Raw genomic sequence first — 20,136 nt, 5'->3', positions numbered from 1 at the left:
CACCCACAGACCAGGCGCTGTCCTGGCTTGGGCTGGAAGGAGTACTCTGGGCCTCATGGGGTGGTACCACAACAATGCCTGTGGTAGAAACAAGTTGGTTCCTCCAACTCACACAGGAACCACACTAGGCTCCACTACCACAACTACCAGATTCCTTGTGACTGATGGAGGCTCCACCTGGGGTTGTGGGAGCAGGTGCCCAAGTAAGCAGGAGAGCACAGTGCAGTAGGCAGATATTTATTGGTGTAGAGAGGAGGGGATCACAGGAAAACAAGCTGCAGAGGTGACCACAGCACAAGCTGGGACAGAGCCACTCTCCCTTGATCCTTCCTCCCAACAGTATCCAGCGTGTTTCCCTCCAGCAAGGTGTGTCTGCTGCCATTGCACATCTCCCAGAACTCAAGTGCAAGTAGGAGCTAGCCAGAACAGAGCAGCAAAGAGCAGGGCTGCCACACCATGTCCACGGCTCGGCTCCCACCCTAGTATGTATGTCCCACACATAGGCAGGGCCTGGGACATCCCTGCCCCCACAAGGGTGACTAAGGCTGCTCTGTCCCCTGGCCAGCTGTGCCATACAGCTCCATGGCAGTGCCAATCCACCCTCTGCAGGGGAGAAGCCTAGATGTCTACCATGAAGGGGTGCAGGGATCCACCACCGTCTGCAGAGCCCAGAAGAGTCCCAGCTCTTGCATGGTTGTGTCAGTAAACTGCAAGCTGTGAGTCTCTACAGCTCTGAGGAAGGAGCTCAGCCAGCTTATGGAGCCCTGTCCAGGGCAGCAGGGAAACTGATGAGAGGCTGCATGAGTGCAAACACTGCCAGAGTGGAAGGATTGTGCTCCACAAGCACTCTGGCTCTGCCTTCACATTCCCACAGGCTCCATTCCAGTCCTGGCCAGGGTTGCTTGGTCTCTCCCAGGTCAGGGTTCACTACAAGGGGATGCAGGGATTGCACAGCAGCATGGGCTACGCTACAAACCACATTCTAACTACATCTCACAGGAACAACACTGAGCAGGAGACGTGCAGAGCAATGGTGGAGGGCCACCCAGCCATGGCAGACCAGACCCATTCCTCTGTAGCAGTGGGACTCCCTCAGAGGCAGCACCCAGCAGCTCTATGAGCACAAAGCACACACAGCAATTAGTACAGGAACACTGTGACTACTGCATACACAACAGGAGACCCTCCTGCCGCACAGGGCTAAGCCTGGACCACTGGTCCCTCCGGACATCTCATAGCACACACAACTCCAGCTTTTGAATAATTTAACTAGCAACTGTACAGTTTCCTCATTTGATCCAGTTCCACAGATGGCACATCCCTGGAGTCTGGACATGGGACAATTCAGGGAGTTAGGGGTCCCTCCGGACTCCAGGGGTGGAAGGGTTGGACAGGAGCAGAGCAGAGTTAGAAGATGGGGATGTAGTTGTCGATCTTGGTCCTGTGCCGCTGGGCGATGCACTCTGCGATCCACACAATGTTGCGGCACTCCTGCTCCTTCAGCTTCACGAAGGCGTAGAAGACTCCAAAGTGGAATTGGTTGAGGAAGGCCAGCTTGTTCAGCTTTACCTGGAGAAAGCCCAGAGGAGGACATGTCATTTGTTCACCTCAGATAGGAGGAGCTGGTCAAGGAGCTGCTTGGAAGGACCCATGACTTCCCAGCAGACTGGAAGGCTCTCCATCTCTCTAGGTCCTTGGGACAGCTCCAACCTATAGCACATGGCTTAGGACAGACTCTGACATTTCAAGCGGGAAATATATATAACTCAGGTAGCATAAAAGTCCTTATTTTCCATGTAATTACACTCTGGGTTTGCTATTGATGGAGCAAATATCCATTAGCAGCCCCAAACATGCCTCCTCACACTGCTAGAATCTGTCTGGGTGAGACAACAGGCCAAGCACTATGCCAGGCCTCCATTCTCATGCAGGAGCAGAGGGCAAGCATGCTTCTCCTTCCCCCACACCCTGTTCATCCACAGTGCTGCTGACAGGGCAGTAGACCAGCTTCCTGACACCTGGAGGTTTGCAAATGGCACATGTTAAGAAGCATCTCAGGGCTCACTCACCTCATGCTCAAAGAACCTGTCTTCAAGGGTTTTGTCTCCAGGGTTGCTGCCAGCCCCTTCAAATAGCAGCTTGTACTCCTGCAGGAAAGCATTACATGAGGATATACCCTGTACCCAAGCTCAGCAGCACTTGAGGGCCTCCTGTGTCACAGATACTCCAGCCACCCTGTCAAGTCAGAGGACAGAGAAACCAAGAGTCCTGCCCTTTCTCCAAAATGTGCAGTTCTCAAAGGCATATCATTGCTTTGAGCCACAGAAAAAGGGGCATCAGGTACAGACCCCCTCCACGTACAGACTGGAGCACTTGGGCCAGACCCCTATGCCCACACACACAGGCTGCTCAGTAAGGGGACAGTGAGCTCTCTGACTCCAAACACAAAGTGTCCCCAGCCATGCACAAAGTGGCTTGAACACAGACAAATCCAAACGTGTCCTCCCAGGTCAGCGTCTCACCTTCAACTGAGCCAGAGCTCAAGGCTGGAAGTGGGGCAACACCACTTCTCACTGAAGATACATTTCCATTCCCAAATCAGGCAAGGAGAGCCTGTCACTGCTGCCACATCAGCACTTCAAGGGTTTGGTGATAAAAAGCAGTCCCCACACCCTTGGACAGGGAACACTGTCTCCCAGTGACCCCTAAAATGACAGCCATAACTAAGAAGCCAATGACATCTCAGGCAAGCCAAGTCCTGCCCAAGCAGAGCACAGGACCAACAGCATCAGAGAAGAATGGCACCTCTCTCCCCAAGCTGTCAAGTCACAAGTTCCCCCAGATCCCCAAGAAGCTCTGATGCAGAGCAGGTTCTTGTACCAATCCCCACGGCCCTCACCCCAGAGCACTCACAGGGTAGTAGTCAGCAACGTTTTTGACTTGCTCGTAGTCATCTGCCCTGGCCAGCTGAGCCAGGCCCTCAGGGTAGAGCTTGCCACAGTGTGGGAACAGCTTGGCTCGGTCCTCCTTGGACAGCTCAGTACCAAATGAGTTGATGGTGATAATGAAGGCTCTCCGATCAGCTTCAAACTGCAGGAAAAGAGTGGCTCATGCTGGGATGCAGTATCTTTACCAGAGGCTGGCAGATATCAGTGCTCTGCACACAGCCACATCAGAGGGCAGCATGAGGAGGCTGCTGGGATGTGTACAGCTCTCCAGTGCTCAGCTAGGACAGGCTACAAGTGCAGGCTCCCAATATGCCCAGTACCTGGGGAGCATTCAGGTGAGGAAATCCCCATCCCCAGAACAAGCCAAATCCTGCCCAAGTCAAGGGGTGACTCTCACGTACTGCTCCCGAGTCCTGCACATCTTGCCACAGCAAGCTTTGGCACGGAGACAGGCTGACTCCAATAGCTCTGGTAGCACTCCTACGTGTCATCCACATGAGAGGACGAAGATGTTGCCACAGAGGCAACAAACGCATCAGTATTTGGGGAAACAAAGTCAGACACAGACAGTGCTCTCCAGGTCTCCCAGTGAGCAGGTCAAGCAGGCATGGGGATGCTGAGCACAAACTGGAGAATGCTTAACAACTGGCAGACAAGCTGGGGGAGAGCATGGAGTAATGACCACCACTGTAATACCATCCAGCTATGGAAGTTTCCAGACCTACCTCCAGGATTGGGCACATGGCATCTGCCGTGGTACCTCCCAGCGTCTTGCAGAACTTGTAGAAGGATTCCAGGTAAGCCTGGAAGAGAAAGGGCAGATGAGCATTCTTCTACACAGCTTCATCTACTCCCCCACAGGGCCCTTCAGCAGAGGACAGACAGCAGGCAGACTTTGCTTGCTTGCTCCCAGACACTCTGTAACACAGCACAGGCACTCTGGCCCCATGTGAACTTGCCCACACAAGGACTGTGCTTTCCCCACGAGCCAGAGACATGAAGGGTTGTGGTTGGGTTTGTTCAAGTGACTGCATGAGCTTACTGTGGGCAAGATCCCCAGGCAGCAAGGTTAAAGCCTATTTTTCTCCTTTGAGTCGCCTAACTCATTTTACTGAAGTCTCACGTGGTTTCCTGACCCTGCTCTGGCCTCCACAAACATGCCAAGCCACACAACCATAGCTGCAAGACCTACACTCAGAAAGTAGCGCTGTGTAAGCAGAGTCAAGAGATGAGACAGGACATCTGTGAAAGAAACCAGCCACTCTCTCTAATTCTCTTTTCACACTGCGGCCACTTGGTCTCTATCCCAACTGAGGCACTGCAGAAAAGACACAGCCAGGCACAGCTATGCTGCCTCCAGGAAATCCTTTGTGGAGATGTTCTGTAATCCATCTGGAAGATGACTCTGTCTCCCAGGGGGAGCCTAAGGAGACTGTGGATGGCTAAAAGTATCGTTCAGCAAAAATGTTCTCAGAAGAAGTGATCAAATAATAAAACACCTCCCCGAGCAGAGAGCTGCAACCAGAATCACTTCAAAGGGATGGAATAAAAGGATGCTGAGACACCACAAATCTCTGCTTTATCACAGCAACTCTAGGACTTAAGATGGACCAAGAATGTACAAATTGGATACTCTCAGCCTCTGCACTAGGAAAGCACCTGGATTACTGTGTTCTGTAAATATTTGTTACCACACAGTGCAAGAGGACAATGCTGGGTGAGCATCACTCATCAAAGAAAGCCTCTCCAGCACTTGCCACTGCTCAGGTGGAGGAGAGCATAGAGCATGAGTCTGCAGAGTTACCACAGGAACAAGGACATGGATAATGGATGCCTTCTGAGGCTGACAGGAAAGGAAACATGGAGAAGAGATTCAGTCACTGCCTCTGGCCTTATGAGAGCTCATGCACAAACCTAAGGCTTTAGAAGCAAATACAGGTGAACTCAAAATCCAGCAGTGAATGAGGGATCCAATATTAGATACAAGGAACCAGTCTGTAAACAGCTGCACTGGGTGCCCCTTCAATGACAGCAACTGGAAGAAAAACTTCAATGTCCTGAAGCCCTTACCCCAGGAACAGAGGTGTCTTTGCCTTTAATGATCCTCAATGGGTCTTCCCTTTCATGAACCCACCCCCTCTGCCTCCTGCTAGCCTCACCTGTCCTCAAATCTAGTCTGAAGACAGGCCTGTGGCATGTCCATCCACATGGACTTTTCCAACATCATCTGTGGATACCAGCCTCCTCTGCCAGGTGAGGAATCCTAGCCTTTTCCTGCAGTTTTCTGTACAGAAGTCATCATATCCAAGCCTCTAAACGTGTCTGCCTAGCATCATGTCCTGTTTTGCTGTTCATACCCCGAGTGGAATGAGATAGTATCCAGGTCAAATACATGGATGCAGTAGCACGGTGATACTCATACAGTTCTTTCCTACTGTTAGGAATATGTTACTTTGTATAGAGACAATTGCTTAGGTCAATCATTACCCAAGCTTCCAATTAGTAGTAGGAAGGAACAAGGAGACCCTCACTATACAAGCAGAGTTAAGGTTCCCTCCTGGCCTCTCCTATACACCACTCCACATTTATCCACACTGATTTGCCTTCTTTATTTTCTTGTCCAGTTGCAAAGCTCCTTCAACTGGTTCCTACAAGAAAGTCACCAGCAAAGGCCAACAGTCAGCTGGCTTCACTTAAAACGAGAGAGGAACAAAGGGAGTAAGCACTGAAGATAACAATGCCAGCACACTTCCATTGCAAGACTTGGCTGCTGACTGCATTCTACACTAAGCACTGACCATTTTTTACCTTTGTTCCCCATTTTAATCATATTTTCATTTGAGAACCTTCCTTGCTAACAAGAAGCCTTTGTAATAGCCTTCCTCCTATGAATCCTGCTCAAACCTTCTGTCAACACACTCACAGATTTCTTAAAAGCCTGCAGTATGTCTGGGAGATAGCACTTCCCCTTCCCATGCCAACTCCACACGAACACAAGCATCTGTCCCAGGCCTGTTGCGCTTTTCAGAGCAGCTCTCTGCAGATTTCAGACCTGATTTTATTTCTCTCATTTGCATTATATTATACATTTTCCAGTCCCTGGGGAGAGAGGTAGCTTCAAGTAGTCTTTAAGCAGCAATCACCTTTTCCACCCCTTCATCCTTGTGATTTGTTACGGACAGAGCCCCTGTATTTCCCAGGGGCTGCTCTTTAGCAAGAACCAGTGGCACACACTGAGGCATTACAGGCACCTACATATCGATTTCTGGGTAGGAAGAGCAGACTACAAAGCAGTATTGAGCCTCAAAAAGGATATGGGAAAGGACATGGCAGCTGGGATCTAAAGGGATACATCCCACCTCCCTCCCAACCAGTTTTTCCTGTGCCCACTCTGCTGTCGGCCTTCCCCCTCCTGCTTCACATTGAGACCTGTGCTCTGCAAGGCTATGGTGTTTATGCACACAGGTGTTACAGCAAAGACCAGTACATGCCAGAGGCCACAGGCAGCTGGGCATGACTGCTGACACACCGCTCCTTATCCCTCCCTTTGCCTTCTTCCCTTCACGCCTGACCTGCTCTCTGCCTCTCCAAACAGGCCAGAGTTTTCTTGGGAAGAAGAGGTCACACCGATTGCAGGCTGGACGTAACCAGCCAAAACAAGATTGACAGATAAAATCTACATCCCACCCCTGATCCAGAGAGTCGAGATGGAGCGATAGCCACAGCCTGCACATAAACACATGCTTCAACACTGCCAGCTAAAACCAGACAGAGCCTGCAGAGGAAATGACAGCTCAGGACAAGGAGATCCTTAGCCCCCCTCCACATCTCTCTGCCAATACTCTCTCCAGCTTGCATCTTTCACACTGCTCTACCAAGAACATCTAAGCTCAATCACAGCCACAGAAGGCTTGAGCAGACAGTTGGAAGGTCTTTGGGAAGGGCTCAAGACAGGGAGCAAAGCTGATGGGAGTCCTTCAACCAAGTTTAAGTTTAGTCACTGTGAATGCAGTTAACTGCACCTCTAAACCCATATGGTAAGGGAGTAGACTTCTGCCTGCCTGGGACATGAGTAAATTCAAAGACATAACCTCTGCAAAATCTCTTACACAGACTCTTGAGAAAATCCTCTCTGCCTAGCTCTGGTGCCCTGACTCAGCAGAGCTGTGTGATCGGATGTCAGGTCCCTCCAGGAGTGTTACCATTACTTTCCAATGGATGCAAGTAGGTTTTGGCCATGTTTATCACCATGCCAAGAATAAATAGGGAAGTTTACATCTCCTTCCTTTCTCAGGAAGGAGAGGGCACTAGAACAAGAGGCAACAGGCAGAAATTGATGCACAGAAGTTCTACCTGAATATGAGGAAGAACTTTTTTTACTGTGTGGGTGACCATGCACTGGAACTGTTTGCCCAGAGAGGGTGTGGAACCTCCCTCACTGGAGATATTCCAGAACCATCTGGACACAATCCTTTGCCATGTGCTCTGGGATAGTCCTACTAGAGCAGGGAGGTTGAACCAGATGACCCACTGTGGCCCTTTCCAACCAAGCCCATTCTGCAACTCTGTGACTCATTTACCTTATACAGCGTGTTTCGAATTATTTCGATATTCATTTCATCCAGGTCCTGTTCAGATATGCAGTCTTGGAAGAAAGCAGCTGAAACAGAGCCAGAGACAGAGTTAGCACTGCCCTAACCAGAGCCATGCTCAGCACTTTCCAGCCCCCTCAACAATACCAGGCAGAAGCACATCCTGTGTTGACCTTGTCCCTCCTAGGCCTGGCCTTTATCTTCAGCAGCCAAACTGTCATGACTCAAAACCTCAGGCTCCACCATGGTTCCTTAGGCCATAAGATTTTCATTTGAGAACCCCAAAAATTTCTTTACTACTTAGTCTCATGGTTTTGTTAACAGCCTATTCCCTGCAGAAATTCTAAACTCTAGCCCCCAGTATCAGTGATAGAGAAGCCTGTATTTAAACATAAGCAGTCCCCAAACTGTTCCCAGATGCAGGCACTTGGAGGTGACAAGGCAGCTTTGAACTGCTTGCTACAGCATTGCAGGAGTGCTTAAGCACCTGTGAGACAGAAGCTAGTGAAACACAAGGGGCTGATGCTTCTCCCTCCTTCTACAATATCTTAGTGGAGATTAAGAAGGTATGATGATGCCTGGCTCGTACAGCCCATGACACTGGTCATGGCTGGAGTCAGGACTTGTTTCTCCTGGTCAAGTCTATCAGTCTCATTTTCCACTTCTTCCAAGGGCTTTTATTTCTCTAGCTGAAAGTTAGTAACAGGAGACAGAATAAATTACTAGGACGTGGTAGGATGTTCAGCCCTACATACTTTGCCAGAGTACCATTGGGAGGGAGTTGGAGAAGTTGTTGCCAACTAAAGAAAACAGATTTCAGATCAAACAGGTGCTGCAAGCTGCAGATATAGATGGGCCTTTTACATCTACAGTGTAAATGCAAACGAGTGGTACAATAAAACCCATTGACAGGACTTCCTGACTTCAACTCTCACTCAGTAACCACTTTGCTGAATTTGCTACAATGAGAAATCTGATCTCTCTCAGCTTACACAGTACAGCTGTGGGTAACAGACACCACAGCCGTGCTGAGAACTGACCAGTGCTCTGCTCTGTGCAACAAACCAGCTGCAATGCAGGCTCACACCTCTGGCCTGTACCACTTTTATAGCATGAGCTGCCTAGAACGACACCAGTCACAGTGTGGGTCTGGAGGGTCCTGAACAGAGGTTAACATCTACAGAAGTTTCTTTGCTGCACCAGAGCACAACGCCACGTGTCCAGGGGAACGCTGCTCCCGATGGTTGGCAAAAATGCAAACAGAGTGTGCCAGGACTGGTTTTTACTGCAGGATGTGCTGGCCAGCCTGGAGAGCTAAGCAGTGGCTACTTCAGAGTAGCTGAGGAATGAGTACACAGCTATTTCAGTTCTTGGCCCTCCAATATCCCAAATTAGGCTTACAGCCCTGTTAACCTATGAAAGCCATTTGGGGTTAGGCATTCCCACCAAGCCACGTAGCTACTCAAGTCCTTTTAGGAGATAGAGCTGCTGTTTCTTTGCGTGTGGTCACTGGAAAGAGTGCAAGTTAAACAACTGAAGCCTGCATGCCTGCTTGTTTAGGCAACACAGCTACTCCCCATGTTCCTCTGCTGAAGAAATGCCACACTGGTTGGTACACAGCCCCAAGGGCATGGCCAGGGCAAAGGTCTGGAGAAGCTAGCCCAGGCAAGGCTGAAGCAGGCAAAACCAACTCATGTACAGTACATGAAAGCAAGAGGCAAAGACCCTCAGTTGCCAGCCATGTTGTCTAGAAGCATCTCAACACTGGCACAGGGCATTTTCACTCCATATTCTGCTAGAATCTTTAAGGTCTCAGAGATAATATCTCTGAAATACTCTGTTCTATCTTCTTGCCAAAATGGGAAGATTCCCACTTACTTGTGAGGAGGATTTTCTTCCCACACATCATCCCTACAGTGGGCTCAACTCAGCTGCATGCAGAGCCTCAGTTCTCCTGCTCTGTTGCTGCCCTGCCTTGCAACCCAGATCTCCTGAGGCAGGTTCTCCCTTCTTTACTGGGCATAAGTCATTTTTCCATGACAACTACTTCATTTGCCCCATTATTACACTGAGCATTTACAAAAGCACTTTCAGTTCCAAAGCCAACTATTTCTATCAAAGACAGCATGATGACTTAAGAGTGTTTTCTTCTTTCTAGCAACCCCAAAAGAATGACTAATCACTGACTCAGGCATATCTCATTACGTTTTTGCCCACAGATGCTAAACTAGAAAGTCACCTGTGACTACCTCTCCTACTACTGCAAAGACTTCCATATTTTCTCCAGAACCACTTCCTACACCTTTTATCTTTAAAGAGCAGATCTGTCTGACTAGCTCTTCATAAGACACTTGGTTTTAGCATTATGTGCCTCCTAAACAAGCCTGTATCCCTGAGACAATGTACCTTAGTGCAGGATGCTGCTATACAATGAGTTTTAAAAGGCTTTTGGAGATTTCTTTGTTTTGCTGTTGTTGTTTTGGGTTTGTTTTTTGTTTACATAAAGGGCTTTTATTTAACTAGTGCTAATTTCAGTAGTCTCAGAACAAGACTGGGCATGTGCAGATCTCTGTAATTATCTATAAAAACCACATACAAGAAATTACCCAATGGTTCAACTAAAAGTGCTAGAAATCAAGTGATTCATTCCAGCAGAAGACCCAATAGCCTTTCACTAAGTAAACTCAAGACCTGGCTCACAAAAAACAAACTGTCCAGCACTTTGCCCTACCACTGTGATGGCCTGGACACTGATTGAAGGGCACAGAGAGGTAGCTGGTCCTCCAGAGGAAAAGATGGCATAGGACAGACAAACTTGACCTCAAGACCAGCCACCACAGGCAGTACAGCCACAGCTGTGCATTACCCACCACTTTGTCTTCCTGGAGCACAACTTAGGCTTAGCTGGAGCTAGTTAGACTGGGAAGAAAGGGACATCTGTTCCACCACAGGCAGCTGAGAGGTATTTTGAACAGCTCCACTCACCCAGGGGAGTGTCCACCAAGATTGCATTGTAAAGCTCTGCAGGTGTCTGAGCGATGTTCACAGCTTCCATCTGCTCAAAACTTCCCAGAGGATGGCATTTGGGCACCAGCTCGGAGATGGAACGCTGGTGCAGAGTCCCAGTGATCAGCAGAATGACATTGTCAATCATGTAGCTGTACCTGGAAGAATGAAAGAGGAAGACTGAAACAATACATACAATATGAAACCCAGCAACAGGCACACATCATCTCCTCGTGAATATCCCCAGAAAGATGCACACTTCCCACAAAGAAGTACTAAGGCACCTCCTTAGCATCTGTTTATTATGCCAGCCTAGGAGAAGGCAGTCAAGCATAATCCCAGGGTGTGATTTATGCCACAGCTGAACCACACCATCTGGGTACCACCTACCACTGAAGATCATTAGACTGGAACTGACTTCTGGAGGTCTCTGGCCCCATACCCTGCTCCAAGCTTGGCCAGCTCTAACTGCTCAGGCAAAAAGACTTTTGAATGTTCATATGAACTTGCAAGGATGTGTATCTCACAACCTCCCTGGGGCTCTGCTTCAGTATCCAACCACACTTGCAATAGAAAGGCTTTCCCTGACGTCCCCCCATGGTCATTTGTCTACTGTTTCTCATTCTAACCCCACACACCTTCAAGAGGAGCCTGGCTCCAGTTTCAGTGCCAGCAACACTTCTCCATCTTGCCAAGTGAAAGGAGGAAGGGTCACATTTCTGCCGCCTCACTCCATTCCAACAACAACAGGACTGGCAGCTTTGGCACAACCTTCACTCACACCCTCAAGAAACTACACACAAGGTTTTTCACACCTTACACCAAAAGCTACAAACTTTTTCGCATTAGCCCAAGTTATGACACCCCAAACCACGTTCTCCACTTATGTTGCTCAGGATTAGCAGATTCAGTCTTTGGCACTGCAGCAATGGGACATTCAATCTGGAATCACAGTACCTGGCATAAGTTCCACCAACACAAGCCCTCTGTAGCCTTCCTCTCCAAAATGTTCATTTTTCTCCTGCACTGAGGAGCTCAGAACTGGGCACAGAATGACAGGTGAGGCCTCCCCTGAGCAAAGGAGAAAGAACACCTCCCGGTACTCCCAGTCCAGCCAGAGAAGAGAGACACAGCTAGCCTGAAGACTGGGAACACATGAAAGGCTGGTGGCCTTCTCCAAGTAGAAGGTCAAAGAAAGGGATCGACCCAGCAAGAACAGCAGTGATACTCTAGGCATCTTCACCACCAGCTAAGCCACAAGCCCACCAAGCTGAGTACCTGAAAAACATCAAGCAAGATGAGCGGGTTTTTTAGTCAGCAGAAGTTGCCTTTGCAAATAACCCTCAGTAGCACAGAGAAGAGGCACAGATGGTGAAGAGCAGGGTATGTGGCATTTTACACTCCCTTGACAGCACTCCTAGAACTCTAAAAAGTTAGATGATGCATAAGACCTGAAGAAGCTCCTTGGCAGGAGCTGCTTCAAAACAAATGAGATCAGGCCTGAACTAGAATGGCAAAAGGAGCTGTGCACATCTGGAGTTGTAGAGAGTTAGGCTTCCCACAGGTACCTGAGTACTGAAGAAAGGGAACTTAAGGCCAGCATCCTGGGACCGAGGTGAAGACAGGCATGGTGAGGCACTGGTGATATTTAACAGACTCACACTGGGATGCTGCTCGTCTTTGCATTTTCAAGCTAACAAAGAGCACAGTGCAGACCTGCTTCCCTTTAACCGCATCAAAGGCAGGTAAGCAGAGCCAGTTAAAGGCAGATTTTGCTAGTTTTTATTAGATGGGCTTATTGCCTCTCAAATATGCTCAAAGGGCACGTCCATGAAAACATCAAATCCACACCTTAGTTCCTCAAACAGGTGCTGCTTTTTTCTCTCCATACTGCAAGGCTGAGTAATGCACCTCCTGGCCCTATGATTTTTGCAGAGCACCCTTCTGTTTTCACGGCCTGCCTTTCCTGGTTCAATCTAGAACCAGGGCAATCAGCACAAGCTTCATGTACTAGGAAACCTCCTTTTGCCCTTTAATCTGCAAGGTCATTATCCTCCCTCCTGTTTGTGCAGCTCTCACCATGGAGATGACTGCAATCTCCAGGACAGCAAGAAGGGCCTGTTTATGAGAACTGAGGTAAGTCCCTTGCAGCAAGCAGCTGGTTCCTGGTAAATAAAAGCATCTGCACCCTAACACAGATGCTTCTCCACAAGGTGTACTAGAACAAGGATATAGAAGATCATTTCCCAGCTCCACCATCTGCCCTCAACACACAAGTTTCCTTAGTGCAACACAGTAGCTTTAAGAAAAGACCATGGCCAGCACTTCTCTCAACAAAGCCAAGCAACAATATACAACCAGACCAAATTTGTTATTTTAACTCAGCCTACAGTGAAGGAATAGGTAAGGAACTACAGTCATGTATGCCAGCACACCTCCTTCCTATCCCCAGTTTACTACAGATACCACTCTCCACAACATATTTGCAAGGAGCCTCGCCAATGTCAACTGTACAAAAAAGGAACTGAGGAGAAGTGTCTGGAGCCCTACTGCTCTCAGGTCTTCAGAGCAGCTCACTGGAGTCCCACCAAGCTCATTCATGCCTTCCCAGTCTAGCTCAGCACAAAAGCCACAGCCAGGTTGGTTTCAGGAGAGCTGCCAACATCTGAGTCTCTTCACACATGGAAGCTCCTGCTTTTGGACTGGTGGTCTCAGGAAAGATAATCCAGCTGGCTTCCAGGGCCAGACAGCAAAACATGGCCATCCTTGTTTAATTTATACCCCTTAATTTGACTGTTTCCTCATCCTTCAGGGAGGTCTGGGAAATGCACAGTCTATAGCCCAAATGCCAAGGAAGCACCAACTGTTTTAATGATTACTTCACCTCCTTAAATCTTGCTGTCAAAGGATTCATCCCTGCAGGAATAGTCAATATGTGCGAGACAGAAGGGAAATTCTCATTCAAATTTCCCTCCTGAAAGCATTTCAAACCTTCACAATAACAGGGCAAATGCAGCAGGACAAAGGTCTTCTTGTACTTGTTAAGGCCAGGCAGACACCAGCAGCACTACCTAATCCTTCACAATAGTTCCATTTACTTCAAGCAAGGCCAAACCATCCTCATTCACATTCACTCCCTACTTCATCTCAATAAAACCAGTCACAGCTTAGCCACTCATGGCTACAGGACAAGTCTTCCAGTGCCAGGACAGCTGGAAAAGCCTCTTCCATCTGTGGAAGGGGCAACAGTCACACTGCTGTGTCAGGTTTCAACAATGACCCATCAGCAAAGCTGTCCCAAGACCACAGCAGAGGTCCTGGCTATGCTGGCATTTCCTCCCAGGCCCAAAGAAATAGACTAACTACAGCAGCAGCAGCATTTCTAAGAACCTCTAACTACTTGTGTAATAGAGCAACTTTTGTTGTCATCTTCCTCATCTCCTATAAAGTTCTGATCAGCTTCAAATGTTTCAGCTTTCATGATTAATGCCTGCTCAGAGCCCCCCAAGAGCATTTTAACCTTCACTAGCTCTCAGTACAGCTAGTAAGAGGACCATGTTCTGGGACACGTAAAAAAATAGAAGTAGTTTGTCACTTGCAACACCATGAAGCCTTACTTCAGCCCACTTGGATGGCCTCTTCACAGCAAAACTTTCTTGCACACATACATGTTTTACACTCCTGCTTTGAGCTGCTTTCTGCTCACCTGGGGACATGGACACAAAACCAGCCAGAGTTTGACATGCACGGTTACATCAGGCATAACTCTTCCTGTCACTCACTGAACAGAGGTGTCGTATATTCCAGAAATTCACAGAAATACAATTTTAGTCAATACTGAGAAGTGTCAGTAACATCTCACAGGAGAGTATAATTTCTTATTAAGGGACCAAAAAGAGTCAGCAAACATAGAAATATCGTCAGCATCATCCAGAACAGGACAGAGACAATGATTTACAGCTTCCTGAAGTCTGAGACAACTGGAGCCACTATCTTAGCTCCTCCAGCAACTCCCACTGCAGAACAATATGCATTGGGCGACACTCAGATAACAAGAACAGCCTAGAGAAGCCCAGAGAGAGGCACTGGTGGGGGAAACCTTCCTTCCAGCAGCAGTAGGCCAGAGTTCATTCTCACTGCTGGTTTTGGGAGGTATGGTCTCAGGCAGACACAGCAGAGAACTCTGATAGAAAAGAGGGGAGAGCCAGCCCCCTAAAGTTAAATCCTGACATAGTCATCCATGGGTAGCTATGGAGCAGAATCAAGCAGGAGTAGAACACAAGTGCAAAAGCCATACACAAGTACTTTGACAACCTATGTTTTCTCCTTCTGGCATTACTTAAGTACAGACAATGAAAAATGAGATATGCAAGAAAGACTGCAGTGGCCACTGAATATTTGGAAAGGCTGTTTTAGCATGGGAGCACATGAAATGCATGAAAACGCATCATATGGGGCATTTACAATTTGGCCTCAAGGCACTCAGGCACAGCCCTACAAGGCAGTGACCCCAAAACAGTTACAGCTTCTCCCTCCTCCACTTACTAATCTAATCTAATCATAACGAGTCATTGTCCTACAGCAGATAGGTTGGTCTTTTATTGCTTTCTGTTCCAGGATACTAAAAAAACCGTTAACAATACTGCAAGTAGTCACTTGCATGACTAATGACGGAATATTGCATGACCTGAGATTCTCAGGGATCCTCCAAAAGTAGAGCCAAAACTGTAGCTCTAACAGCTGCTCTGTAAGGGATCATAAGGACAGACCTCCATGTCACAGCCAACAGACAGCAGTGGGCCAATGCAGAGGTGCATAGTAGGGGTTTGGTCGGGATGGGTTAAGATATTGCCTTGCTCAGGCAGCTTTAATGCTTTCCAAAACCAGCATTAGACATTAACTCAGACTACTGTGAGCAAGGGAAAAGTTCCTATGTGACTGCATTGGGCAGTTACTCAGATTACTATAGAAGCATGAATTTATTTTGGGACGAAAAAGGGAAATTTCCAGTGGGATCAGAGCAGTGCTCTGAACTCGGCATAAATTCCAGAGACAGCTTTAAAAGATAATGAAGTTGTTTTGACTATAGTCGATTTAGCATCTAGCGCTTCCCTCTTGCAGCTCATTCAGTTCACACACTCAGGGGATGCTGGGAGAAGTAACTTAGGGGAAAAGTCTCAGGCTGTTGTACCGCTGCTTCCTTGGGTTTGTGCATAAATACACAGATCCATCTATATCCCACTGGATACTGTACTGCTACACAGAGCCACTTGTCACACCTCTCTCAAGCTCCAAATGTTAAGCAGCCATGGGGGAAAACAACACACAGACTTCAAAGCCCAAAAGAGCAGTGGCTGACACTAAGAATAGTGCCAACAGCTGAGATGTTTGTATCTGTGGGGTCGGCTTAAGATCATTAGTAAATAACTGCACAGATGTCCTGATCTGAAAAGGAGAGGAATGTTGCACATCAGGAAGATCTCAGTGCCTCACTGAGACTTGTTTGAGTAATAGACAATGGATGTGAACAGAGTCAAATCCTTTAATCAGCTTTTCAGCTTGTATTAGAACAGGTCAGATCAGCAGCAGCTCTACCTCTCATCTGCAGCTGAAGCTCAGACAGTCCAGGGAACAGCAAGAGCAGATGTAGTATGTGATGATCTCTGCTCAGTGTCCTTGCTGGTCTCTCTCTATCTTTGCACACTGTCCTTCCTAGAGTCATACCAATACAAACCATACCTAAGTGCTACATTCGTGAACCTGCCAAAGAGAAAGCTGAGAATTTCATGGTTGCCACCACAAACCAAGGGCGCTCAGCCAGGAAGTGGGTGCTCTGCTAAACTTAGATCAACAAGACCATTTGAGAGCAAAGAGTTATAACTTCACAGTACTACAGAGGCTGTGGCAGCCTTTCAAAACCAAGTATCCAGGAATGTTCTCAGCATTAATCTATATTTAGCTGTATCTCCACATGATTTTCACCATCCTCAAGTCTAGGTCTCTAGGGATACTGACCTCAGTTTTCCACTGGTATCATCTGTTAACTTACATGAAGTGATACAGTGTTAGCTGCATTAAAAACTAATGAAGAAAAAAGCTACAAGAAACACTTTTAATTTTAAGGCTTTATGAATTTGACTCAGTCTTCCTGAGGTGTAAAAACCCCTTGAAACATCAGGGAATGTTTTGAGCATCTTGCAGCCTGGTGCAAGAATTCCTGGTTACCTAAACTTGATGCCTCCACTTTTGAGAAACACAAGGCTGATATGCAAAGCTGAGGCCTGGCACTCTGCACCATGTTGAACAGATTTGAGCCCTAACTAAATTTTAAATATTGACCAAAAACATGTAATCATGCTGCTTTCACAGGGACCAGCTGCAGAAGTCAAATTTGCATAAAGTTTTTCTGATCTTACCTGTAAAGCATAAACCCCACAACATTTCATGGATATAAAATAAGAGGAAAGGCTGCACTGTTCACATTATCCCCCAAACTAAGCTAAGAAACCTGAATGAGTTTAGAGGCCTAAAAGCCTTTACCTGCTTCTCAGTGAATGTGTGGTCTGGACCCAGCTAATGGGCAGAACATCTCTGTGCAAACAGACCTGCTGCCAGGAGAAGACAAGAACATTCATCATCCCATCTGACATGCAGTAAACCATAGGAAGCAGACATAAGATTTAGCTCAGCCTCTAAATATTGTGGTACTTATTCAAAGCTCTACACAAGTGTTTGCTAGACTTCAAACTAGCTTATAGAATGGACCTGGAAGAGGAGACAAGGACCCAAGATGACCCCAGGAAGCCTTCAGAAGTAGTGCACTTGGCCTCCAGACCTTCTCTAGGCTGAACTTGCCACTCTTGAGTATTGGGTGAGGCAAATCAATGGAAAGGTAAAAGGAAAACAAAAGCTGCTAAGGTCAAGCATGAAAGATCTTGGGAATGGTTTCAGTTGAGGAGTGAAGCATGTTACATGTAAACAGAATTGCTTAGTGAGTGCACACTCAGCTGAAGGCACTGCACATGGGTTTTCTTCTGGAAAAGCTGCAGTCACACAAATTGATTTGAGCAGCTTTGATTACCTCCTAATACACACTCCCTTCCCTTCTTGTTTTATGCCTCTAACAGACATTCTCTTCAGCCTGTTGAGGAAAAGACTGCAAGAAGGAGCATGGGGGAAGTACAAGGACTGTTCTTGCAAACTGCAGACTCACCAGAGAAATTCAGCTTTAAACAAAGCCAAGTAAGATACAGAAGTCCACACACTGCCTGTGGATGACACCGAATGAGCTTGGACAGGGATGATATCCAGGGCAATAAATTCTCACCTAATCACCCAGGACCTGCATGCTAGAGCCCCTTCTCACACTCTGCGGTTTCACTGAAGACTTCCCTAAGTGACACATGGGCTGAAATCTGGAGCTCATCACTCACTTTTTGAGCATCTTTACTGCCACCAGTAACATTTTGTTAGCTTTTCTGATCACCACCAGAGCTCACTGTTTGCCAGGCACTGTGTTAACACATTGTTAAGAACAGTGCTGCTCTGTAGCAGAACAGTAAGGGTGTTCCCATTCAAATCCACTGGCCAAATGAAATGTTTTTCAGGCATCGGGGCGGAAAAAAACCAGCCTTTTAATGTAATACACAGTGAAACACAGCTTTCAAAGATTCCCTTTCTAATGAGGGCACCAACAGTCACACCATGACTCCCACAGTCACCACCATGCAACCCAGTCCATCATCACAGATATTGGTTCTGGGAAACCAGTACGAGATCAGCATCCTTTGGGAATGCAGGTGAGCAGATGCAGCTCTGATGCCACCATCCAGGGGACACAAATCTCTGATCATTTCCAGACCATTAGCTACATGCCCTCTAATTTTGAATATTGCATAATCCCTCCAAGAACTTGGCTTATCAGTTCAACTTTGCACTCCCTGCAAACACGGAAGCTGTTTGTCAGAAACCTGTGCTGCTTTGCCAAAACAATCTCTGCCAGAAAAAGCTCTTAAACCTTTTATTGCAAAATCCCCAGCCACTACAGTAATTTTTGCTTCCTAACCCCACTGCCACCAAGGAACCTGACTGAAATAGTATAGTATAATTTTAAATGCAGCAGCATTAGGAAAGATCCTTCAGACTGTTGGACTTGTCACAATGAACTCCATCTAATGTAAAGCTTTTGAAGGGTTTTTTTCCTTCTGCAGGAAAGGATTTCAAAAGCATGCAGTCATATTTTGTAACCTCCACAGTTATGCCAGGATGCACACTCCAGTACATTTAGAATGAAGACAGGCAACTTCCTACTCCAGAGAAAAAGAGTAGTGCTCTTCAGCTTAAGTAGCAATTGAAAAATTTGACTCCAGAAAAACAACTGCTGCAAAATTAAAACTGAATTCAAAGTTGTGCAGCAGAAACTAGTGCAGGGGAGAGGCAGAGCAGGACTGGGTCAGGGAGAAGGTAACAGAGGGAAGTGTCAGTGAAGAAAAGGCACACACAAGGGGAAAAGGTACATGCAGCCTCATCAAAAACACATCTTGTGACCACAAAAACATACTGAAAGCCAAGTTCCCAGCTGCATCCTTGGGGCAAAAAAAGAACGTGGTTCCCAGCCCTTACAGGCTGGTAAGATAAAGATAAAAGATGACCTAGTCTGTCTTCTAGATGACAGGCTTGATCACAGATTTGGAAGATGTATTTAGACCCAGCTTGTCCCTAGCCCTCACTCCCACAGTGCCCACAGTTGCCAGCAGCTCCCCCCACTGAAGACAACCCTTCTCTGCCCATCAGTTTGCTGGGAGGGCTCAAGGGGCCCAACAGCTCCCAGGGCCTTGACACTGGTCTGCTGCAAAGCCAGACTTCCCAGAGCAGGGAAGACTGTGTGCCGAAGAAATGGGGAGGGAAAAAACCCCAAAACAAGCCTCAAACAAAAAACCCACACACAACAAAAACCAAACCAACCAACCCAGAAAACCCACTAAACCCCTTTCCCTGCCACTGGAAAAATACTAAAGCTGACAAGCTGATCAGGCTACAGCAGGTTGGAGTCAGGATTCTTTATCATAACATTGTCTTATCTAAACCATATACAGGAACACTGGAAGGAAGGAGAGACAGGCCATGGCACTGTGTCAGGCTAACACAAAGAACAAAGCCCGTACAGAAAGGCAAGGCAGCACATCACTAAGAAGAACCTAAAACCCACTTCCATCCCACAAGTCAACATGTGCTTGTTGAATTCAGGAAGTGGCTTTTGCTGTTTCAAGAACACTTAATACCTGTTTGTTGCTGCCCTACAGAACATCACTGCATTCCCTCAGCCGAACAGTCCATTGTTTGCGTTGGAGCAGAGATGTTAACAGACAATTTGTGCCTATCACTCAGAACCTACTATGGTTGGCTGAAAGACATGGGGAAGCACCAGCAGACTTCCAGCAAGGAGCTGCGTGGCAAGATGCAGGGCTAGCAGGTGTGTTATGGAGACTGCAGCAGCTCAGCAATTCGAGCTTTCTGCTTGCAGTGGCAGAGGCTGCCAGCTACAGCCACCACTTGAAAAAACAAATTGAGGAAGTTGGCTGATTTCCCTT

General features: G+C 47.4%; 1 protein-coding gene across 1 annotated transcript in view; it reads right to left on the bottom strand.

The window, feature by feature from the left end:
• Positions 1–221: 221 nt before the first annotated feature.
• Positions 222–20,136, bottom strand: part of ATP6V0D1 (ATPase H+ transporting V0 subunit d1) — a 33,117-nt gene continuing 13,202 nt past the window's right edge. Inside the window, exons 3-8 of the mRNA XM_009090693.4 lie at positions 10,526–10,704; positions 7,529–7,608; positions 3,674–3,751; positions 2,914–3,090; positions 2,070–2,147; positions 222–1,569 (exon numbers count right to left, since the gene is read on the bottom strand). Coding sequence (XP_009088941.1) covers positions 1,408–1,569; positions 2,070–2,147; positions 2,914–3,090; positions 3,674–3,751; positions 7,529–7,608; positions 10,526–10,704 — 754 coding nt within the window. The 3' untranslated portion in view covers positions 222–1,407. The remainder of the gene's footprint in view (positions 1,570–2,069; positions 2,148–2,913; positions 3,091–3,673; positions 3,752–7,528; positions 7,609–10,525; positions 10,705–20,136) is intronic.

This window comes from Serinus canaria, chromosome 11, assembly GCF_022539315.1.
Source record: "Serinus canaria isolate serCan28SL12 chromosome 11, serCan2020, whole genome shotgun sequence".
NCBI classification, from domain to species: Eukaryota; Metazoa; Chordata; class Aves; order Passeriformes; family Fringillidae; genus Serinus; species Serinus canaria.
This window is presented reverse-complemented; position numbering and strand designations above follow the sequence as displayed.